At 54.6% G+C, this 24,438-nt stretch overlaps 1 protein-coding gene across 7 annotated transcripts in view; it reads left to right on the plus strand.

Moving 5' to 3' along the window:
* KCNN3 (potassium calcium-activated channel subfamily N member 3) overlaps positions 1-24,438 on the plus strand; it is a 202,824-nt gene that overhangs the window by 67,995 nt on the left and 110,391 nt on the right. For all 7 annotated transcript variants that reach the window (XM_070077616.1, XM_070077614.1, XM_070077617.1 and 4 more), the window contains exon 2: positions 21,314-21,409. In XM_070077616.1, the coding sequence (XP_069933717.1) occupies positions 21,320-21,409 (90 nt within the window). In that variant the 5' untranslated portion in view covers positions 21,314-21,319. The remainder of the gene's footprint in view (positions 1-21,313; positions 21,410-24,438) is intronic.

Consider the following 24,438-nt stretch of genomic DNA (forward strand, 5'->3'; position numbering starts at 1 on the left):
GGAGGACGAGGGCCCCAGCGGCCAGCCAGATTCTGCCTGGCACTCGGAGAGGACACAGGTTGGTGCGCTGGAGTGGGAAGTAGGAGCTTCTGGGTAAGCAGGGTCACTGCGGACGCCCCCAGCCCCCTCCTGCTCCCTCCTGGGGTACGATCTCCACCTCCACCTGCTCAGATCGAAGAACTGTGAAGGATAGGGCAAGGGAGGACCATTCAAGGTCATGAAGTCCTCCTCACCCCCACCCATTGTTGCCCAGGGCAGGGATCTAAGAGGGGAAGAGCCTTGCCTGGAGCCACACAGCCCCTGAAGAAGCGGCTCAACCCTTGTTGGGGGGTTCACAGCTCTCCTGGGGTCCTCCTCCCTTGCTCACCCTGGCCCGTCTCCCAGGCCAGGCTGCCGCTTTGCTTGGGAGAGGACTTAAGGGTGTTGCCAGATGAGCACTGGCAGGACCTGCTGGTTTCATCACTTCCTGCCAGGCCCTCTGCCCCGAGCCCTTCCAGCCCTGAAGTTCCCTGCTTCTACTCCAAGGAGAGGCTCTGATGGGGAGGAGGGGGTGGGGTAGAGAGAGAAGTCCCTGGTAGATAGGGCCTGAAAGAATTTCTGCAGAGCTTGGGCAGGGAGGGGCCTCCACGTGGGAGCCACAGAAGTATGGATGGAATCCTCTGTTGCTTATCAGCTGGGTGACTTTAGGCAAATGACCTACCCTCTCAGACAGTCCATGCCCTTATTAATAAGATGAGGGACAGTAACACCTTCCTCCATGATTCCATCTTGGGATCACCTGGGGATTTCTAGGAAATACTATGCTTGGCTCCCGCTTCCAAACTCCCAATGCTGTTGTTCTGAGGTGCAGCGTGGGGGTGGGGATTTGTAAAACACCCAGGGGATGTTATTGCACCGACAGGTTTGGGGTGCACTGTCATAGGGTGTGTTGGGTTCCGGAACATGGCGAAAGCACCTGGAGAAACCTCAGAAGTTGCAGGTGGGGGTTTTGTTCTTCATTTCCCGGCCTCTCTGATGCGGGACCTGGTGCTGCCCTAAGTAGCCTTTTCCCTCTCCACTTCTGCGGTCCCAGGACCAGCCTGAGTCCCCAACAGACCCTGAGGTCCTGACTGGGTTGGGGGCTGGGAGGGGAGTGGCACTTGCTGAGCCAAAGGCTCTGGGGGGGGGGGGGATGGACACGCAGGTCCCCACGGAGGCTTCTGGGAGACAGAGGTTGAGGGTGCCGGCGAGAGCGACACACGCCCTGGCCGGTGGAGGGGGCTGCCCCTTGGGAACCCTCTTCTCGGCTCCATGGCACTAACTGTGAGGGAAGATGCAGCTCTTGGGCTCAGCTCTCGGGGCAGGAAGTTGTGCATCACAGGCTGACAGGAAGGAAATGACTGCGCTGTGGGGAGACAGATGCGTCTGCCTGGGGCCCAGGGAAAAGGTGTCTTGCGTGGGAGCTGGTCGCTCCGCCTGGGCACCAGGACGCTCTCTGGCCTGGTCCTCAGGTGGCTTCCCTGTTTATCTCCCTTTGAATGATAACGACTGGATTTAGCTAATGAGCACAGAAATCGAGCGGGGCCTGCGAGGCGCAAGGGTCGGCATGCTGGCGGGATGTGCCGCCTTGTGTCTTTAATCAGCCGTTCTCGCCTGGCTCCCCGACGGCGGCGCGGGCGTTTTGTCATCTCGCTTGCCGCCCTTTCCTCCGTCCGCAGCCTGGGCTTCCCAAGTGCCTTTGATTTCTCTTTCTTTCTGCCAGCCCCAAACACAGGGACACTTTTAATAGCACAAGGCCCTTTGGGTCCCTAACCAGTCAGTCACCAAATCCTGTCCAAAGTGCACGCAGAACAGACGCTTGTAAGGAAATGTATTAGCTCTAAGCCAGCGCAAACCTGTGAAATTTGTACATTTCTTTCAGAGCGTCTCCACAAATTTTACAATATTGAAATCACCACCGGGTGACCTTTCGGGAAACACTGGATAAATTGCAAGAGCCAAACAGAGTAGCTGGAGGGAGTGAGTGCAATGGCCACTGCATTTTCTGCCAGCTTCTCAGCTGGAGTCTTGGAAATCCCTGCCTCCCCGGGGGCCTTCCTCCTGCAGACCTGTGACCTGGCCCCTGCCCTGCAGGCCCCTCCTCCTTCCCTGCTCCTGGCCAGGAGCTCGGGGCTAGGGTGCCCTCTGAAAACCACGTGCAGCCCCGGGAAGCAGCTCTGGTATGTGGCTGCCGGCACCTTGTCCCGTCTGTGTTTGTCTCTGTGCTCCATCATTCAAAACACTTCCACCGGCAGTGGCAGTGCCGGGGCCACTCCTGGGTGTGGCTGAGGGTGGTTTGCAAAGGGCTCACATGCTCTGTGGCCTGGGCAAGAGGTAAGGAGGCCCTGGGACTGGGTCCAGCACTCTTCCCTGTGCAGGATGAGGCCTGGCTCACGCAGGCCTGGACTGGCTGCATCTTCCTGTTCCTCGCCAGGTCGGGTCCTGCTGTTGTCTCCTACATGGGCGCCTTCCCTCCCTGCCAGTTGGTGGTGCTCAGGGGGTGTGAACCAGGTGGAATACCCTGTTTATGTTTTGTATGGGGAAAGCAGAACTCAGAAGGTGCATGACGTAGAAAACCATGTTGTTTGGAGCCCTCGTGGGGTCTCCTGGAGACCTGGCGGCTGTGTGGTCCCGTGTGTATGGGCTCATTTCATGGACAAGTGAACGTGGTCACCAGCCTGGCTGCTGTGCCGTCACTGCCCAGCGACCTGTGTCAGCATCAGCTGGAGCTGCCACTCGGGTCCCCTGGGCCTCAGCTGCTGCCTTCCCCATGGAGTCTCTACCTCCCATGGGACTAACACCCTCCAACTCCGGGAGAATGAAAATGGGAGGCTTCAGATTATCCCGAGGGGCGTGGGCTCTTCTGTGGCGTCAGGAGCAACAAGTGCTATCTGAGCAGCCTGAGGTTCATTCATTCCTCAACTGGATAATTAATTCCACAAACATTAATGGAGCTTTTCTCACATCCCAGGCACTCTGCTAGCTTCTGGGGGTGGGGGAGAAACAGAATGAAGACACCGACTCTACTCAAGTCTGTAACCACATCCTCAGGCACTGAGCCCGGCGCCCGGAGGCCTGCATGCTGGCTGGAAGAAGCCCGGGAGGGTGGGGCAGTGGGAGGGGTGAGAGCGTAGCTAGGTCTTGAAGGCTGGCTAGGAATGAGATAGGCCAAGAGAAGAGGGTCCCTCCAGTTCAGCCCATGCCATGACGGTGCTTCTTGAAGGAGTATGATGTTGTGGTGTGAGAGCTGGACAGGGGTCAGGCCACGCAGGTGCCTTGCTTCAGAGACTCGTCTGCAGTCCCAGGGGGCCGTGGGGAGACCCAGAAAGGCTTTAAGGAGTGACAGGGCACGATCTGTGACTTTGGCTACTTGCTCTGGAATCTACCTGGGCTAGCAGAAGGGACAACGGAGTAGGGCATTCTAGGGAGCTAGATTCTAGCTCTAGATTCCAGATCTGGATCTAGCCAGCTGGTGACCTGTGTCCTGGCCTGCGGCATGAGAGGACTCTAGTTTTCTAAGCCCATGACCACCTTCCTCGAGGGCTCCCACACCCTCTGCTGTGCACTTGTCTGTCCGCCTCCGGCTGCCTGACCCCTGTGTCCTGGTTGTCCCAGTGTGGTCAGCAGCTGGTGGTGGCTGGAGGCAAAGGGGGCAGTCCTCCAGGAAGAATCTGCACTCCTGACCCCCTTAGTGCACTGACTGCCTGGCCCCTCCTTTTCCGGCCCGGCAGGAACACCTTCCTTCCCCTGGACCCCAGCCCACCTGGCTCCCTACAGCACACGCCCCAGGCCCAGCTGTGTCTCCTCAATGAAACACTCCCCAGGGCCTAAATTCCCCCTCCATCCACTCCTGCTCTGCTCCCGAGTGACGAGAGGCAGCTGAGTCAGGGTCGCCGCCTGGCAGCCAGTGATATCTGTGCAGGGACATGTCACTGGCTTCCTTCCTTTCTCTGACCCAGGTCTTAAAGCCCAGCATACCTTCGCCTGCAGGGATTGCTTGCGAGCCCCAGCACCGGCCCCTCCTGCCCAGGGAGCCTGGAGCTGCTTCTGCAGGAGGCTTGAAAACAGCCGTGGTGGGAAGCCAGCTCCTGTTCCCTTTCCCGTTCTATCCCAGCCTTAGAGCTCCTCCCAGGGAGGGACCCCAAGGAGGAGTGGGCTGGGGTCTGTGATCCCAGCCGTTACATGGGAAGGCTCAGGCAACAGGTTCTAACAAAGAAATAGCTGTTTAGTCAGTGGAATGAGGAAATCAAAAGTGACTCTGATTTTTAATTCCCAATTCCGAGTGTCGTGTACCCTCTGAATGATCAGATCTGTCATGGGGTAATTTTACTCAATTCTTTTCTCCTTGGGAATGAGGCGGGGTATTGTGTCCATTCGGCCACTCATCGAGTATTTATTGAGGACCTACTGTGTGCCAAGGCCTGTGCAAAGTGGGGGGGAGAGAGTAGAGACGAATCAGACCTAGTCTGTGCCAGGAGCATCCCAGTGCTGGGGCTCCCGCAGTTCCCTTCAGACTTTTGCCCTTTAGCTGAGACTCCTAATGCGCCTGTTTCCAGAAAACAGAAACAGCGCAGGAGGGAAGAAACGTGGAGAGTGGGATGAGGGTGAAGGGAAGAGAAAAGGGAGAAGAGCAGCAGTGGGGTGGGGCCGCTGGCCGAGGTCAGCCCAGCTGGCAGGACCCAAAGAGGGGAACGCCTGCGTCCTCCCTGCTCGCTGCCCTCAGAGTCCTCGGCTGAGAGTGAGGCACCAAGGACTGGGTCACCGTGGAGATCTGCTCAGCCCTGAATTTTGGGGCCTTGATGGGTGCTGCAGGTGTCTGGCCAGAGCCCCTGAAGTCTGAGGCGAGGTGCTTCTCTGGCTCCTCCCATCTCAACACTGAGGGACCCCGCAGCGGGGACCCAAGGGAGTTCCCACCATCTCCTTGCTTGCAAGAGGTGCCTTCCAGCTGAATGCTGGAGGAAGGAAGGGCCAGGACTCCTTGCACATCTCCCCATCTGGACATACTCTTCTTGGGGTTTTGGGAGAGCCGCTTAAAACTCAAGGCCAAGGACAGTTCTGCCTGCCTGCTGTGCACCAGCTCAGGCATTTGTCGGGCTCCTTGGCAGGTGCTGTCCCACAAGCCACGCGGGTCCCATTCACCAGTCTATAGAGAAGACCTGGAAGCGTGTTGGCAACACAGTGTTAGAACATTTGGGGTTCCCAGCTGTGTAACCTTGGACAATAGCTTATACACTATGAGCCTCAGTTTTTCTGTCTGTGAGATGGGAGTGGCTCTGCTTATCTCCCAGGGATCAAATAGGAAACTGTGCAGAAAAGCCTGCTTTGTAAACAGGAAGCCCTAAACTGACACCCAGGGCACAATGATTTCAGTAGCAAATGGATTGTGATACTCGTTCCTATTCAAGGTTCCAGTCCTCTGTGGGCTGGGAAGTTTAAGCCACCAAGGGTTAAAGCGGGCTAAGCACATGACTGCGATTGTCCATAATTGATGGAATAAACCTTAAAGGAGTGACATATAATTGCAATTAATCCAGGCACTGTGACATCGCCTTGCTAAAAATAGTGTCTACTAATAATTGCTTTGATCTAATAAAACGATGCCTGTCTATGAGCCTGGCATGGGTTCTGCTAGTGGCTGCCCTGTCCCCCAGCTTGCTACACAGGGTGCTGTGGAAGCTGGGAGACACGGGGGCAGAAGGGCAGACGGAGGACCCTGATTCACTGAGACCCCATGACAGCCAAGGCTACAGCTAGAGGGTGAGCATATGACTCATTGGCTCAATTGGGGCACTTTTGAGTAGATGATATTAATTACTATTTATCACATTCATTATGCCAGACTCCAGGCACGCATGGGGCTCTCCTGGGCAAACGGGGAGGCTGTGTCACCCTGTGCGGAGACAGGGTCAAGCTCGTGGGAACCCTTGACTGGGAGAGTGGTTTCTCATCCATCATGTGGTTTTCTTCGCAACAATGTGCAGTAAAGATGGGGATTTTTTTTTTTTTTTTTTTTTTTTTTTTTTTTTTTTTTACTTTAAGACGGTGGTGGAGCCAAGTGGTGCAGCTGTGGCCTCTGGCCTGGTTTCCTCGCGGCTGGCCCCATGCAGGTGGGAGACAGCTGGCCAGGATCAGGACACTCTGTGGCTGAGGAGACGCACGCAGCTCAGAGGGAGGAACCAGCCAATCTGGCCCCAGCAGAGTGGGGGCAGGTGACCCCGTCCGCAGAGAGACAGGGCGTGGGGTTTGGCGGGGACTTGGGATGCTGCCTGATTCTGAGCTTGGGTCCCATGCCTTGAGTTTAAAGTCCAGTTCTACGAGCTAGCAATCATCTTGGCAAATGGTGTGATCGCCCTCTGCCTCAGTTTCCTCATTCGTCAAGCAGGGACACAGATTCCTTTTTGTGAGGCTCGAGAGCTCACATGGCAGTGAGTGGACAGCCCCAGGCAGGGTCTGTCATGTAGAGGCTGGAGGGGTGCCGGAAGCAATACCTTTGAGGAAACCTTGGGGGTCCTTGTGCCTTGAAATGGCTGTGGTTGAGCCAGTTAGGGTACAAAAAGCTCCTGCCTATAGATGGGGCTGCTTCAAGTTCTTGTAGGAAGAAAGTGGATGAGATCGATACACAGAGGAGCCAAGAGAGCCCATGACCTCCACAGGCCGTGGTTAGTGTACCCACACTGAGCGAGGCAGGGGCTTTCCCCAGAGATCCTTCATGCCTTGTAGCTCCCTGGAAGCCTTACCCAGGCCCTTGGCTTTCTTCTGACCCTTGGTTGAGCTGGTGCAGATGTAGGCAGGTGGCATGGCTTTCGTGGTGCCCCATTACTGGACTTGATGGCACCTGCAGGCATAAGGTAGGCAAGTTGGCAACAGTTTGGTGCCAGCGAGCTCGGGGGAGACAGAAGAAGAGTTATAAAAGGACCACACTCGGCCTATTAATAGCCTGTGTTTGGTCTCCATCGCTTCTATCAACATCGTCCATCACAGGCAAACAATTGGAAAGCCTGTGCCAAACAGGGAGGCTGTGCCGTCTCTGCAAATGCCATTTCCACTTCTTATGTGGCACCAAGATGCCAATTGTTCCATGCCAACAGGCTGTTCTTCCAGACCACTTCCCTTAATTTACGTTTAAGCATTTGACTTTTTTTTTTTTTTAAGCGAAAAGAAGATGGAGAACATGGAGGAGGTTGTTACCATTTCTCCTGACTTGCCCCTGGACGAGGATTGCTTGTGCATGCCCCCATACCCGAGTCGAGCACCTGCAGGGGTCGGGGGTAGAGAGAGGACTGAGATGGGCCCCGCCCCTTTCAGGAGCCCTCAGGCTGATGGACAGGCAGATTGGGGATATGGCTGAAACACCAGCCCAGACCCTGCAAGACACAGGGCTAGATTGGCTCTTTCTGTTACCTGTGTGTGCTTTTGGGGAAGATGCAGCCCCTCCCTGGGGCTCCTCTGCTTCCTTGCCTGTGAATTTGGTGGTGTTGGACTGGGCGGCCTGACAGGCCCCTCCCGGCTAAGTGTGAGCATTGGGGGAGGCCTGGCTGCCTCCTCTTCATTGGCTGGACTTGGTCAGGACACTGCAAACTCTAGGGAGCCTGGAATGATGGCCAGGAGTGCGACAGGGCTGGGCTTGGTTCAGGGAACTTGAGAGTAGCCCTCAGAGGACTCTGCCAGGTGGCTGTCACTCTCACCATATGTGATTTCGGGGCATCTTAAATAGTTTCATGTGGCTCAAGCATTGCCAGGCTTGAGGGATGGTTTTGCCCAGGGAAGGCATGGAAATGGGTTTGCTCCACCCTGGAATCCTCTGGTGAGGGTGGGAGGTTACAGGCAGGGTCTCTGGGTTGCCCCGGCCACTGCAGAGCCTCCGTGCACACCAGGCTGGGGCTGCAGGGAGAAGGGAGGGGAGGCAAATTGCAGGGGTGATGAGCTGAACTGATGGGGAGTGTAGTTCCTGCCTTGTGTCTTTAAATCTAACACCTGCTCCTTTGTGGCTATGAGGCCATGCGAAGGCACCTGCCCACTTCGAATTGTAGCCATGGGAAGGTGATTTAGCCAAGAGATTGATTGACTGCAGCTGTTTCAGAGAATCTGGGAGTCTGTTGTATGCTTAGGGTGGTCGATGGTTTGGGGAGGGTGGAGAGGAGTTCAGGCTTGGGGCTAGCCAATCCGGGCTGGCTCATTCTAGCTGGGAACCCTGGGTAGCTTTCTGCAGTGCCAAAGGATTTCCTGCTAGTTCATAGGTTGGGGTGGCAGAGGGAGAGGGTTGCTGTGTTGTTGTTGTTATAATTATTATTATTATTATTAAGATTGCAAGGCCGGCGCCGCGGCTCACTAGGCTAATCCTCTGCCTTGCGGTGCCGGCACACCGGATTCTAGTCCCGGTCGGGGAGCCGGATTCTGTCCCGGTTGCCCCTCTTCCAGGCCAGCTCTCTGCTGTGGCCCAGGAGTGCAGTGGAAGATGGCCCAAGTACTTGGGCCCTGCACCCCATGGGAGGCCAGGATAAGTACCTGGCTCCTGTCATTGGATCAGCGTGGTGCGCTGGCCGCAGCGCACTGGCCGTGGCGGCCATTAGAGGGTGAACCAACGGCAAAGGAAGACCTTTCTCTCTCTCTCTCTCTCACTGTCCACTCTGGCTGTCAAAAAAAAAAAAAAAAAAAAAAAAAAAGATTGTAGGAGGAGAGAGAGCTCATCCACTGGTTTACTCCAAATGCCCATAATGGGCCAGGGCTGGGCACTGAAGCTGGGAGCCTTGGTCTAGGTCTCCCACATGGATGGCAGGAAACTAATTTCAAGCCTTTGCTATTGCCTCCCAGACAAGGCTGTAGCAAAGGAAGCAGTCAGGGGTGGAGTGTTGTATTGAACCAAGCATTCAGGTATGGGATGTGGGCGGATTATCTACTAGGCAAATGCCCGTCCCCAAAGATTTATTTATTTTATTTGAAAGGCAGAGTTATAGAGAGAAGGAGAGACAGAGAAAAATAGATGCTTCTGTCTGCTAGTTCATTCCCCAAATGGCCACAGTGGCTGGGACTGAGCCAGGCCAAAGCCAGGAGCCTGGGACTCCATCTGGGTCTCCCACATGGGTGCAGGGGCCCAAGCATTTGAGCCATCCTCCACTGCCTTCTCAGGCATGTTAGCAGGGAGCTGGATCAGAAGTGGAGCACAAGGGACTTGAACCAGCGCTCATATGGGATACTGGCATCACAGGCAGTAGCTTAACCTGCTGTACCACAAGGCCCCTTCTCCCCCCATATAGGTTAATTTTGTAAGAGAAAATGACATTGCTTCAAGGCAACCCATCTCATAAGCACATTTATTTGCTTCAAATATTCTTGAAGAAAATGAGGGCTTCTGCAGTATGGATGAAGGATAGGTACCTTGGGCTTGGTGAGGGGAGAAGTAAATATTTGCAAGGAAGCCCTCATGGCACTAGCAATGCTGGGCCTGTGTCTGGAAGGTGGGTAGAGAAGTGGTTCCCTGTCACCCTGCAGTCCCAGGATGCCAGGGTAGAGCTTGGGGCTGGGCCAAGACACCTTCACGTGGCCCTCCCCGCCCCCACTTTGAAGGTGTGGCCTGGGAGTCTTCCCAGCGCAATGCACGGAGGCAGGTGTGCATTCTGCTAAGCTGGAGAGGGCTGGAGGGGCCTTTGACACCGCAAGAGTGATGTCATTGCTGGCTGCCACGGGCAGTTAGCGCACAGGCAGGGGAGGGAGGAAGGCAGTCAGGAGCCGATTGTTTATTAGGGAAGGAAACAGAGTGACTGGGTGACAGGTTCGGAGGTGACATACAGGATAAGAATCCAGGATTCAGCCGGCGCCGTGGCTCAATAGGCTAATCCTCCACCTTGCGGCGCCGGCACACCGGGTTCTAGTCCCGGTTGGGGTGCCGGATTCTGTCCCGGTTGCCCCTCTTCCAGGCCAGCTCTCTGCTATGGCCAGGGAGTGCAGTGGAGGATGGCCCAGGTGCTTGGGCCCTGCACCCCATGGGAGACCAGGAAAAGCACCTGGCTCCTGGCTCCTGCCAGGATCAGCGCGGTGCGCCGGCTGCAGCGGCGGCCATTGGAGGGTGAACCAGCGGCAAAGGAAGACCTTTCTCTCTCTGTCTCTCTCTCACTGTCCACTCTGCCTGTCAAAAAAAAAAAAAAAAAAAAAAAAAAAAAAAAAAAGAATCCAGGATTCACCGAACAAATGAATTCAGAGACCACTGGATGTATCAGCACAAATAGGAAAAGCGGAGCAGGCAGGGCTGCCTGCCCCTGTGAGCAGAGGCCCGGTTGCCGCAGTGCCTGGTTCTGAAGTTTGCTCCAGCACAGGCTGCTGTGTGACAGGGCACACGGGCCTCAGTGTCCTCAGCTGGAATGGTCTCCAGGACACCTCTGTGCCTGGGGATTTGCACTTCATGAGTGAGTATCAGCTGGCGAGGATGCTGGCGCGGGCACGTAGGATGCCAGACACATTGGCTTGTTTAGCTTTTCTGGGGGCCAAGCACTGAGAAAGCAGAAGAAAAACTTTTGTAAAAATCAGAGCCATCCCAAGTAGAGTCTCTTAAGGGCTGTCTTGTGAGGAAGTGAGTTCCCTGTACCTGGGGGTAATCAAGCGACTGAGGCCCAAATGCCAGCAATCTTATAGAGGTGAACTGATGCACTAGGTGGCTTCTCAGTTTCCTTCCGACTCCGAGACTCTGGGGCTTCATTGCTGATGTGTGTACAGTCTGTTTGGGGATGTTTCAAGGTTGCAATGGCCACCTCCATCTTCGGGCCTCTTTTCGTATGCTCTCAGCAGCAGTTCCCATTCCTAGCCTGCACGTTGGGTCCATGGAGATCTTTTTACAAATGATGGTGCCCAGGCCCCACCTGTAGAGATTTTGACTTCATTGTTCTGAGGCGGAGCTGTTCTAGAAGTGGCTGTGCCATGGGTGCCTGGTAGGCCTCTGTCCTCCCTCCGTAATCCCTGCGGGTCTGGGCAGGTACAAGCCTCTCTGGTTTCCTTGTGCCTCTGTGCAGAGCTGAGGAGTTGGGCCTGTGTGTCCCATCCACGTTCTTCCACCCAGGAGATGTTAGTGAAGTCCTTGCTTTGTCTCCAGCAGGCTGCTGGGTGGGCTGGCTGCTGGCTGCTGTGGCTGCAGCAAAGCCCTCATCCTGGGTGTTTCTCCCTCCCACGCTTAGCACAGGGCCTGACACATGGCGAGCAGGGAATAAAAATTGATTAAATCCCATGGAATCCTAGCCAATATTGTAAGTGGAGCAGGAACATAAATTATGAGTAAGCACACAGTAGAGAATTCACGAGATGCCAGTTCCCCTGTGCCCAGGCCCTGGAAAGGAACCATCTCCTTAATTGGAATGGTGTTTGTGGCCTTGGGGGGTGACCCACACAACTTGATATTTTGGGAGTGTGGTCTCCCAAATGACATCTTCCTGCCTGCTTCCATCTGGTGGGAGAGCCTCCACCTGGGGAGAACCCTTTCCTCTGGACTGGAGTCCTAGTCCTCACGCTGGCCACTCAAGAGCCAGGCCACCCTCTGCTGAGGGTCCCCAGACCACCCTCAGCTGGGCCTGGCGGCCCATGTGATGGACCCTATGGTGTCCCTCAGGTGCCAGGTTCCATCTCCTCTGGAAGTGACAAAGTGGAGGGCCCTAGAGAAATGTCATTCACTCCGGAAGCATTTCCTGCCTAGACCCCTCACCCCCACCCAACACCCAGCCAGGACCTCGGGCTGTTCACCCTCTATCCCACCACCACCAGGGCCCTGCTGGGCAGCAGGTAAGACAGGGAGTTAGTCGCAGCTAGGAAGGCTGGGCCCAGAAGGGTGAGGTTCCAAGGTGGACATTACCTGTCCTGAGACTCCCGCCAGGCCTGCCAGTGGTGGGGCTCTGAGCTAGACTCGTCCAGGTTCCGATCTAGCCCCTCCTCTTCCTCCACCAGGAGCTGTGGGCAGTGCCTGACCCACTCTGGCCTCAGAGCCTTCATCCCTCTTGTGGGCCCGTGGGGATGTTTGAGGCTCTGATGCGGGTGGCACCGTGCACACTGGTGCTAACTGTTGTTCGCGTCATGCCTGTGAGTTTTCATGCATCAGGAAATTCAGGAGGGAAGTAAGTGCCTACTCGCTTGGCACGTCTCTCAGGGGCTCTCTTCCTTCGCACCTCCAATATTCAGCTAACGTTTGTCAACCTATTGTGGACCATAGCCTAGGCATGGGCACGTAGGAGCAGAATTTGAAACCCTGGCCTCCCGGCCTCCTGGAGGGTAGACACAGTGCACAGCGTCAGTGCTCGGGTGGGGTCTGATGGCTGTCAGTGCTCTGGGTGCCCTGGCTGGGGCCACCAGGCATGGCAGCCTCAGGACAAGCAAGGAGCCCAGGGAAGATGACTGAGGGGGGGTGGTTGTGGAGCTGGGGTTACTCCTAGTGGCCCCGTGTCATGTCTGGGAGTGACAGTGGGGTGTGGCTGACTTAGTTTCAGCTCTAGGGATGCCCAGCCACAGGGCTGGGGGCGGAGCCCAGAGCAGAAACTCCATGGAAGAAGGAAAAGGTGGTGGCAAGGTTGAGCCCATCCCCGGCCCCCACAAGATGCACCATCACCCCCAGCAGGGGCTCAGGCCGGCAGGAAGGCTTCCTGATGCTGGGCCTTGCAACTCAGCTGCAGGGGACACCCAGCAGGGGCACAGCCCGAGTCCTCAGGATGCAGCCCCTCCAAGGGGAAGGCACTCTCAGAAGCCCCCTGTGCCCTCAGGGGGGCCTGCAGGCCTCCCCTCACATTCAGGATGGAAGGTCGGGTTCACTGCCTCTCCAGAGTCACCTCCAGTGGCCCTCGCCACTCCCCAGTCATCCGAGCCCAAAGGAACTGCTTGTGGGTTTGGCTGTCAGTCCAGGTGGCCCAGCCTGACTGGCCCTCCAGGGCCCCCTTCCCTGCACCTCCATCTACAGGAGGGGATGCGGAGGGGCTGTCCCTGTGAAGGTGAGGGGGTGGTGATGGTGCCCAGGGCGACTGCTGGGAAGAGCTCCTGGGAGGGCTTTGGGTTCAGCAGTATAGGGCTGGAGGGGCATTTTGGCTTTTTGCTGGTGCCCAGCAAGGTGCATGGACGAAGTAAGTGCTCAGGCAACCCAGGTCCTGTGTAATCGTCAATGTTTGGTTCACCCAGGCTGCTCCAGGGGTCTTTCTGAAATGCTTGGTGGGGGTTGTTTCTTTGCCGTTACTGCAAATTGTTTCTGAAATGCTGACACTGGGTGTTCAGCAGCTCCAGACTGGAGGCCAGCTGACTTTCTCTGCACTGTCTGTTTGGCCAAAGGGTACTTGTGTTAAAAAGAATGAGTTTTTCCTGCACGTGATCTCCCCTGTCTCCAACACCTGTGAGTAAAGTAAGGCAGGGTTCTGGTTTGCAGAAAAGGACTCAGAGGCCCAGAGAGGTTAAGGGACTCATCCAGTGCCACACAGCCAGCAAGTGGCAAAGATGACTTGAATTTTGGCTTCAAATCCCATGCCATTTAGGAGGAGACAAGGCAAGTTTTCTGTTATCCTCCATGGCTAAAATTTAGGAGACTCATCTTGTTGTCTTTGAGGAGAGGACATTGCTGGTGGGTCTGCAGCTACTGTCTTGTATTCACACGTCTGTGGTGTCCCTGTGGCCTGTATGTGTGCCACGGCCACAGGCGCTCGGCCCAGCCCGCTTCAGGGTCTATGCAGTGGAGAGTCTACTTTTGCAGGGCACTGGGGCCTATGGGAGTGAGGCAGCTTGTCTAAGGCCAGGCTTTTATGGTGGTGAAGTGGAGACGCTCCGCTGCCAAGCCCAGGGCCCATCCTCCAGTGCCCTCCCGGTCATAAAGCATCTGGGGTCCAGGAGCATTTTCCTTCTTAGGCCTGTTGGAGATCCAGGTGCCCCCCTAGGATCCCTAGGGCCCCCTGAATCCCAGGATGACAGCATGACCCGCTTCCCTTGCTCTCAGCAGTCCAAGGAAGCTGAGGGCCTGGGTGACTGCCTCCTGGACCATGAGTGACCAAACTAGGATTCTAGCAGTCAACTTCTGGCAGGGCCTGTGAGCGTCATTAAATCTGGCAGCTCGACCTGACAGGAGGAGCCTGAGCTGAGATCTGCACGTGAGGGTGAAAGACAGGAGCCTGGGATCTCAAGAAAGGAGCAGGGTGACAGTGGAGGAAGCGAGAGGCCGCGGCTGGGCGCGGATGTGAAGGCACCAGGTTGAGGAAAGGAGCTGTGAGTCTCCCTGGAGAACAGTGCCCAGGAAAGCCGGCTCCCCTGTCAGAGGAGGAGGGGCAGGCTTAATTTGCATAGCATTAATTAGCAAGAGTGTCTAATTAGGACAACCATTACAGAGCCGCAGTATTAGGCTGATGTGAAGATCACTCAATTTCGCAGCCTCTGCGTGGAATGGAAGAGCTGACCCTTATTACACAAGGAGCCTTCTTTTTAAAAATTTTTATTTATTTGAAAGGCAGAATTAGGGGGAGAGGGAGAAGGAGAGAGAGATCTATTCACTGGTTCACTCCCCAAATGGCCACAATAGCCAAGGCTGGGCCAGGCTGAAACCAAGAGCCTGGAACTCCATCTGGGTCTCCCACATGGTGGCAGGGGTCCGGGCATATTAGGCCATCCTCCTGCCTTCCTGGGTGCATTAGCAAGGAGTGAGATCAGAAGTGGAATATCTAGGACTGAAACCAGTGCTCATAGAGGATGTCAGTGTCTCAGGTGGTGGCTTAACCACTGCGCCACAACACTGGCCCCTAGACAGGATTTCTAATTCAATTATTTCCCAGATTTTTTTTTTTTTTTTTTTGACAGGCAGAGTGTACAGTGAGAGAGAAAGGTCTTCGTTTTGCCGTTGGTTCACCCTCCAATGGCTGCCGCGGTCGGTGCGCTGCGCTGATCCGAAGGCAGGAGCCAGGTGCTTCTCCTGGTCTCCCATGGGGTGCAGGGCCCAAGCACTTGGGCCATCCTCCACTGCACTCCCGGGCCACAGCAGAGAGCTGGCTGGGAAAAGGGGCAACCGGGACAGAATCCGGCGCCCCGACCGGGACTAGAACCCGGTGTGCCGGTGCCGCTAGGCGGAGGATTAGCCTGTTGAGCTGCGGCGCCGGCCTATTTCCCAGATTGAAAACACAAAATACAGTGATGCCAGAGAGGCACATCGGACCTCAGTTCAGTAAATACAGGCTGCAGGTGTTGTTGTTTTCCTTCTGGGGGCTCCAGCAGGGGCCCGAAATCATGAATGGATTACATGTGTGTAGACACATGCGCATACACATGTTTAGTTGCAGAAGGAGCCTGCACCCCCTTCAATTGGTTAAGCTAATATTTCACTGGGGCTCAGCGCCCCTCCCTGCCCCCACACTCTGCCTGAAGCATAGTTTTTGTTTTTCCCAATGTACCAAACAATAAACCACATTTAGGACTTCACAGTCTCGGGGAAGATCTACTGTCATCATTATGATTCTGGGCTGCTTTTGGAAGCTACGAGGCAGGCCAGGAGAGCAATTTATACGGCTGGCTCGGAGGCCGGGAACACACTCCATCACGCTCGGCACGGCCCCGCGGGAGGCAGAGGCCTCACTGCAGAAATTGGAGGGGCCAGCCAGACCTGCCAGGAGGAGCAAGGCATTGGTACGGGGTGGGGTACAGGGTCTGAAGACAGGCAGAGCTGGGGGTAAAAGCTGGCTTCTTCCAGTCTTGACGTTGCCGTTTATGGGTCATGCCCACAGACAGGTGACCTGACCTCTCGGTAGTTGGGGGGCAAGGCCCGGTTTGCAGCGAGACTCCTGGAGGTGTGCCTTCTTCCAGGTTACTGTGGTCATTGAGGAGTCCCAGGGCTGTGAAGGGCTGGCTCATGGCTGGGAGCAGATGGGGGCGTCTCTCAGGAACCTGGTCCCTCCTCCCACCCTGCCAGTACCCCTGACAGGGTAGCCAGACTCTACCAGTGGGTCAGGAAGTATCTCATGTGGGAACCCGCGTTGTTTTGAGAGTAGGGGCAAGTGTGGTCTATAGAAAAATTGGGCCCATAGCTAAAATCTGGGCTAGTGTGTGACCTTGGAAAAGTCAAGCCATTTCTGGATCCTCAGTTGCTTTTCACCATTCATATGACCTTGTATGTAGGGTGAAGATTTGAGGTTAAGTGTGCAGAAGGCATATTCTAGGAGCTGATACTTATAGGCACTCAAAAAATGTTGGGTAAAGATGAAGTACCAAGTAGTTTCAAGAAGCACTTATTAAGCACCTGTTATACTCAAAACATTGAGAAGATGGTGGAGCTCATACAGAATCAACATATTATTCTGTGGATTCTGGTAGACTGGGAATCACGTGAAGCCGCAAACTCATCCCAGGTGGAGTGAATCTGCCCAGTCCCAGGGTTCCAAAGGACCCTGCCCAACTTGCTGGGGGGTGTCACTTTGTGTTGTGAGTTTAGTACTGTGACCATTTTAAAAAATGCTACTTGTTTGAAAGGCAGAGTGACAGAGTGGGAGAGAGAGAGATAGATCTTCCATCTGCTGGTTCACTCCTCAAATGCCTGCAACAGCTAGGGCCGGGCTAGCCTAAAGCTTCAATTTGTTTCTCCCACGTGGGTGGCAGGGACCCAAATACTTGAGGCATCACCTGCTGTCTCCCAGGTTCATTAGCAGGAAGCTGGATAAGAAGCAGAGCAGCTGGGACTAGAACCAGCGCTCTGATAGGAGATGTGTGTCCCAACATTTTATAGCGTGATAGTAGGAAGTGGGCATGGAGGGCATGCAATCGTGTTTAGAAGGCCAAAGTTTCGAGTCCTTTATCCCCATGTGTGTTCTGACAGCTGCCCCAGGCTGCGTGCTTGCAGCGTCACAGGGAGGGCTTCCACGTGGAAGCCCCTTTCTAATAGTCCGGGGTTCACATTTGAAACAGACAACTTTTATGATTATAAAAATAGCAGGTTCTCTCTGTAGGGATTTCGAGGAAAGAACAACAATAAGAAAGACACTACAGTACCTTGAGACATTTCATGTAGCCTCACAATTTTTTCTACGTGGAAAAAGTAAAAAAAAAAATTGGAAATATGCTACCCATACAGTTTTGGGGTCTGAGTTTTCACTTGATATTATGTCATGAATCTTTTTTTTATAATTTTTTTGACAGGTAGAGTTAGACAGTGAGAGAGAGGCAGAGAAAAAGGTCTTCCTTCCGTTGGTTCACTCCCCAAATGGCCGCTACTGCCAGAGCTAAGCGAATCCGAAGCCAGGAGCCAGGTGCTTCTTACTGGTCTCCCACACAGGCAAAGGGGCCCAAGTACTTGGGCCATCCTCCACTGCCTTCCCCGGGCCACAGCAGAGAGCTGGACTGGAAGAGGAGCAACCGGGACTAGAACCCGGCGCCCATAGGGGATGCTGGCACTGCAGGCGGAGGGTTAACCAAGTGAGCCACGGCGCCGGCCATCTTCAACTATTTTACCCAAAAGCTTTTCTTTTTCTTTCTTCTTCTTCTTCTTCTTCTTTTTTTTTTTTTTTTTTTTTTGTGGCTACATAGTGTTCCATCATGGTGGTCTTAAATTTACTTAACTGCTTGAATTCTGGGGTATTTAGGAATAAATGGCTTTAAAAAGTGATTCTCATCAAATGGGACACAATTCTTAAGCATTCCTGTGGGTTAAGGATTATCACTCTGCTGTTGAAAGTCACTGTAGAGCACAGGACTCCCCACCCAGGTCCAGGTGTCTCTTTTCGGCTCTCAGTTGAGCGTAAGTGGGGCATGGCAGGTGTGGCAAGTGTCCTACTGTGGGGTTGGTGGCAGCTAATTAGCCAGTCATGTCTTGCTGCTATCACCCAAAGAACTATATCAATTTCATGCTTCATTGGAGTTCAGGCAGCAAAGAAAAGATGATAATTCAACATTTTAACGAACAGAAAACATTTCCAGTCCAGCCAGATTGCTTTGACGTGCTTTCTGGTGATTAAAAATGGGTGATTTTAAAAATTAAATCAAGAATCAAGGCAATCTGTAAAGGGTCGCGGGACCCCGTTGGCCTGGTGCACGGCTGAGTCCCCCTGAGGCTTGAGCTGGTCCAGGAGGGTGCCCCAGCCCAGGTTGGGAAGCAAATGGGAGTTGCCTCTTAATGTGAAGACTTGGAGTTTTAGGACAAATGGAAAGGTTCAAGGGAGAGCAGACAGCTTCTGGCCGCTTTCCCTTTCCCTCTTCCTCTAAAAGTGATGGAAATAGACTTGGATTCTGATTTCACTTAATTTCTGCCCAAGGAAATAAATTAGAGGTTGCACTGTGCAGCTGATCCCAGATCCTTCCCCGGGGGAGGCATGATGCTCCCCAGATGCCTTTAGACCCCTTTGAGAAGAACGTTATGGTCATTTCTGGCTGGAAAACGTGGTGTGCTCCCCCTGGTTCATTCCTGTGGGAGTTTTGCTCCTAAAATAGTCGGAGCCTCCTGAGCTCACTGCCTGCTCTTCAGCCCCACGTGGGCCTCGTGGTTGGGCTGGAGCTTTGGGGCATCAAGCCGTGTTTGTGAAGACTGGGACTTTTTTTTTTTTTTTTTTTTTTTTTTTTGACAGGCAGAGTGGCCAGTGAGAAAGAGAGAGAGAGAGAGAGAGAAAGGTCTTCCTTTTCTGTTAGTTCACCCCCCCCCCCCAATGGCCACTGCAGCGGGTGCACCATGCTGATCCAAAGCCAGGATCCACGTGCTTCTCCTGGTCTCCTATGTGAGCTCAGGGCCCAAGCACTTGGGCCATCCTCCACTACACTCCCAGGCCACAGCAGAGAGCTGGCCAGAATCCGGCGCCCCGGCCAGGACTAGAACCCGGAGTGCCGGCGCCATAGGCAGAGGATTAGCCTATTGAGCTGAGGCGCCGGCCACTGGGACCTTCTTAAAGGCTGGAGCTATGTTCTGCTTTCCTTTGGGATCACACTGGGCCAACACAGCACCAGCCCCACTTAGGTATCCCTGGACGGGTGTGCTGCTCTAGTTTGTTAAACAGTGGGACATGGAAGATACCAGAGGAAAACTTGTGATTGAATATGCATTAAATCCTGACGTACTGCCTGTCACAGACCAGCTACTCAGGGATAGCAAAGGAGATAGAAATCTCACTCTGTAATATAACCAATATAGATACGACCCCTTACATCGTGTTCAAGGGACTGATAACTAGTCTTCAAGTTGGTCACACCATTTGTCCTTTGTAGCTCGTCCAAGACTCACCTGGTTCTGGGGGTGGCTGTGTGAATTACGTGGCTTATGTTTGGAACAACCTGTGGGCAGCACTGGGTGGAAACCTTTCTCCAAAGGCAGTGTGGAAAGTCAGTAGCTTCTGGTGGGCGGGGCCCCTCTGCAATCCACGGCCTCTTGCACACTGTTGGAGATCTCCTAAGCACTCGACAAATGAGAAGCGGTTGAAATTGCTGTGAGCAGATGAGTTACTTCATGAGTTCTCCCACACATCCCCAGAGCCAGCTTGTGCCTGGCACGACAGGGACCTCAGGGGCTGTAGCGAAGAGATGAATGGTGGGGTTGACAAACACCAGGAAGGCGGCTTTCACTCTGCCTCCACCCACATGGGCTGGCTGAGGGCATGGACTTGGGCATCTGGCAGCCCTTGCTTCTCACCCCAGGTCCTTCCTTGTTCTCACGGTTGCCCTGGTGGGCTGCAGAGCCCTTCCGTGCAATTCTTAGCTGCGTCTCATGCCCGCCCTGAGTGCTTTCTCTGACCATCTGGGGTGACAGTGCCCTCCCTTGGGCTCCCCCAGCTCTAGGTTTCACTTGAACCTCTTCCACCACCATCATAAACTGTCATTCAGGTCTGTTTAAGTGGATATTTTGCATGTTTCTCTTCTGCTCCCCGCTACAGAGTGGGCCTGAGGGCTAGTGGGGAGTTGGAGGTGCTGACACTGAGCCCTGGCCCAAGCCACGCACTCCTTGAGCTTCCGTCTGTAACATCTATAAAGCAAGGGTACATCAAGGGGCTATTGTGAGGGTAGATGGGAACAAGTTTGTGAAGCCCCTTTGTAAACCCTAGAGTGCTTTGCAGCCATCACGCATACTGGTGAGCTCCTGGGGCTGTTTCTTAGGTGGAGTGAACTCTCAGGACAGAGCATAGGGCCATCACGCGAGGAAAGCTTGCTAATGCTGCCTGGACCTCCTCTGCTGCCTTCACTCAGGCCTGTGTTCCCACCCCCTGGGGCTGGAAGGCATCTTCATTTCAGGCTTCCACATGCTCAGGAGTGCACCATGCTACAACCCAGGTGCTCTGATTTGTGGAGGATATGCAGTTCCCGACAACACAGCTGGCATGTACCCAGCCAGGCCCTGTTCTGGGCACTTCACACAGACTAGCTCCCTTTCCACCTGACGTGTGAGGCAGTCAAAGGCAGAGTGGTGGAGTAAGCAGCCCAAGGTCATGTAGCTCCAAGTGGCTAAGTCAGGGCTTGGCCCCAGCAGCGCAGTGCCAAGCTCATGCTGCTAATCACACAGCTACAGGCTCTCTAAGCCGCCCTGGGGCTGGATGGCTGCAGTGAAGGTCACATGGCCACCCCGTTCCTCCCCCCATCTCCAGCAGGAGGGCCCCCTGAGGACTTCTCCTGCCCATGACCCCCCTCTGCTCCTGTGCTTCCTGTATCTTCTCTCTCCAGGAGCTGCTCTGCTGCCCTTGGCCTAAGCCAGGAGAGGAGAGCAGCTTCCAGGACGTTCTCATCCATTCCTGAGTTATCAGAGCCATAAGGGGCTTTGGAAATCCTCTGGTTCAGTTTTATAAGAGAAAACAGAGACCCACGATGGCAAAGTGTTAATAATGTCCACACCATATAATAGTGGCACCAAAAGGAATTAGGTCCAGAGGACTTATGAGCATGGGGATGAACATTCTAAGTAACACATCAGAAACAATCTAGCCATGTGTAACCAGCATAATACATCATGTCCGAATAGAGTTCATCCTGGCGATGCAGTATGATTTCTTATTTAAATATTTATTTATTTATTTAAAAGGCAGGGTCATAGAGACAAAGAGAAGAATCTTCCATCCGCTGATTCAGTGATGCCAGGAGCCTGGAACTCCATCCAGGTCTCCCACATGGGTGGCAGGGGCCCAAGGACTTGGGCCATCTTCTGCTGCTTTCCCAGGCGGATTAGCAGGGAGCTGGGTCGGATGTAGAGCAGCCGGGACTCTGGCTCAGGCTAACTCGGTGCTGTGGGCGGCGACCAGGAAAGGCTGGTGACAAGTGTCCTTTGTCGTACTCCTTCCCCTTCACACAGCCTTGGAAGAAAGAGAGACGCTCTTTCCTGGCCCTCCCTAACCCTCTCTTTCCATTTCTCCTGCAGGATTCCATGTTTTCGTTGGCCTTGAAATGCCTTATCAGTCTGTCTACCATCATCCTTTTGGGTTTGATCATCGCCTACCACACACGTGAAGTCCAGGTAGGTGTGCCCACGCCCACCCATCACTCAGGGGCCTTGCTCTGGATAAGCCCATCCCCACCCCAGAAATTCCCCCTCTAGGCAGCTCCTCGGGTGACTTCACAAGATGGTGTTTCTTCTCTTCCCATTGTGGCCCTAGCCAGAGAAGGAGTTGAGAGGCCGCCCTCTGTCTTTAAACAAATGTGACATCATCTTCGTGGGGAGATCTTGGAGGCAGACATGGCTTAGCAGTTGGGGGGCTGTTCTGCTTCGGACCCTCGTTTAGCGTCACTGTGCTCGGATGGACCCTGGGGAGCTGTGCTGTCTCTCGCTGAATCCTTTCTGAGCTTGAGCCACTGAGTCCATCCCCTCATCAGTGAGACAGGCGCACGCACCCAGCAGCAAACAGCACCGGGGAGGGAGGCATCCATTTCCAGACAGAAGTCTCACGTGGTTGAGTGGGCCTCTGTTTCCTGCTGCCCGGGTGGGACGTGGCACCCACACAAACGTGGGCTGGGTGGCTGACCCAGGGGGATTGCTCGGCGTGGGCTGGGAGGGTGAGACTGGAGCGGGCAGAGCCGAGGCAGCTTCTTGTGACAGCGAGTCCTCTGTCACCCAGCCCTGCAGGCTGACCTGCTCTGCTGTATCATGCTGCTTACCCAGATGTTTTTCCTCACGTGTGTGTGAATCTGGAAGCCATCCCAGCCATTTGGCGGGAGTAGCAGGGATGGATTCACATCTGGACAGCAGGCGAGAGATTGACAAAGACCAGAACTCAGAGTCAGAAAAACTGGGGTCGAGTCTCGGCCACGACCTCTTCTCGCGGCGTGTCCGTGGCCAGCTCTGTGACTTCCCGGGCCTCAGTCTCCTCGTCTGGACCGTGGGGGCTTTGTGCCGACTTTGCTGGGAGGTGGTAAAGATGGCACGAGGTGTATTGGGGGAGTGCTGTTCTCCAACGTATTCAAATCCAGGCCCTTTTGTTACCCAGTGTTTTGCGGGCGGAGCAGTTGTGCGGATGCAGGGTTGTGAGGGCTGCCTCCTCCTAGAGAGAGGCTCTGCCTTCGGGCTGTGTCGGGGCCATTGTGGCTGGCCAGGATGCAGAAGCCTTGGCGGGGCTCCAGTCTCTGAGGACCGAAGGACACTGATCTAGATGCCGGGATGCTCCAGTTCTTGGAGAGTTGCAGATGCTCGAAGCTGTGCTCCGTGGGCTGAGAGTCCCAGGCACCACCAGGCAGCTTCCTTCATGGAATTGGAACTGGATGAAGCTGGTGGGCTTTAACCCAGACCATTGTCTAGCGAACCCCAGAACAGAGCCAGAAGTACAGGCAGGGAAGAACCAGGCCAAGGAACCAAGAAAGCACAGGAACTGACAGTTGGGACTCCAGGCTGTGTCCTTCCCCACCCAAGACCAGCCAGGGGACCCAGGTTGTCCCTCAATCCCTGGGGTGCCCATGTTGTCATCCCTAGAGAATCTATGCTACTGTATATATCATCCTGACCGGAGCAGGACGGTTTCACACAGGCCAAAAGAAAAAGGATGCCAAAACTCAGTTAGGACCCAGGCTTGAGCAGTTACCAGCCTCAGCCCGCACAGTGGTCCTGCTGAGCCTGTGTCTTCTTCCCGTTGCAAACACTGGGGTGATGAGAGCCAGGTGTCCCTCCCTGATTCTCCTGGGGTCCTACTTCCTCATCTGGGACCAGCAGCCTCAGATCTGGTCTGGCCCAGCTGCAGTGTTCTGTCCTGATGCCAGGTACCCATTCCCCATCTTTAGTTCACGGTCAATATGAGGTTCAGCCCAACCGTGGGCTGTGGGGGATGCTGCCTGGGTCACTGATCTTGGTTCGACACTCTGGAGAAACAAAGTGAAATCTGCAGCGTTAAACCCCAACTCAGACACTTCAGCCTGAATGAGCCTTGGGCTGGTAGCAGCTTCTCTGGGTCTCAGTTTCCCCATAGGAAGTAAGGGAGTTACATTGCCATCACCCACTTTGTTAAACTTTCCCAGCAGGGCTGGACAGGCTAAAGTTAGGAGGCTGGAACTCCCCCTGGGTCTCCTGTGTGGGTGGCAGGGAAGCACTGAGCCATCCGCTGCTGCCCTCCCAGGTGCATTAGTAAGAGCTGGACTCGAAGTGGAACAGCTGGGACTTGAACTGGCGCTCCAATATGGGATGCCAGTGTCACAAGTGGCGGCTTAACCTGAGACACCATGACACCCGCCCCAAATTTGCTGACCTCTTAAGGGGGTTGTGAACAGTGTAGAACCCAGAATGAACTTTCATGAAATGGAGAGTTTGGTCCCTTTCCTGTGACCTCTGTCTCACTGCTTTTTTTTTCTTTTTTTTTAAAGATTGATTTATTTATTTGAAAGAGTTAACAGAAAGAGAGAAGGAGAGGCAGAGAGAGAGAGAGAGAGAGAGAGAGAGAGAGAGGTCTTCCATCCACTGGTTCACTCTCCAATTGGCTGCAATGGCTCAAGCTGCGCTGATCTGAAGCCAGGAGCCAGGAGCTTCTTCTGGGTCTCCCACGTAGGTGTAGGGGCCCAAGGACTTGGGCCATCTTCTACTGCTTTCCCAGGCCATAGTGAGAGCTTGGATGGGAAGTGGAGCAGCCAGGACTTGAACCGGTGCCCAGTGGGATGCTGGCACTGCAGGCAGTGCCTTTAACCCAGTGCGCCACAGCGCCACCCCCCCCCCCCCCCCCCGTTTCTAAATGGGCTTCATTGTGTACCAGCTGGGCCTCTGGATGGTCATGCCTGCCTGGTACTGGCCTGGCTCTGTCTGCACTGCCAGTCCCCATCACCCAGCCCCTAACCCCGCCCCTGTTTCCTCCCCCCACCCCCCATACCCTTAGTCATGTGAGAACAGTCACCTGCACCTGGCTGCCTTTGGGCCTCTTGCTTTTCCCATAAGGTGTTCTTTCTGCTCCTAACGGGACCGCCTTCAGTCAGAGGGAAATGGGACTGCTTCGGGTCCAGATGGCCTGCAGGAGGAAGGGCTTGCTCCTACCTTGTAGGGGCCCGGTCCAGCCATGTGGTGTTTTCCCCTTTGGC

Source organism: Oryctolagus cuniculus, chromosome 7, assembly GCF_964237555.1.
Source record: "Oryctolagus cuniculus chromosome 7, mOryCun1.1, whole genome shotgun sequence".
NCBI lineage: Eukaryota > Metazoa > Chordata > Mammalia > Lagomorpha > Leporidae > Oryctolagus > Oryctolagus cuniculus.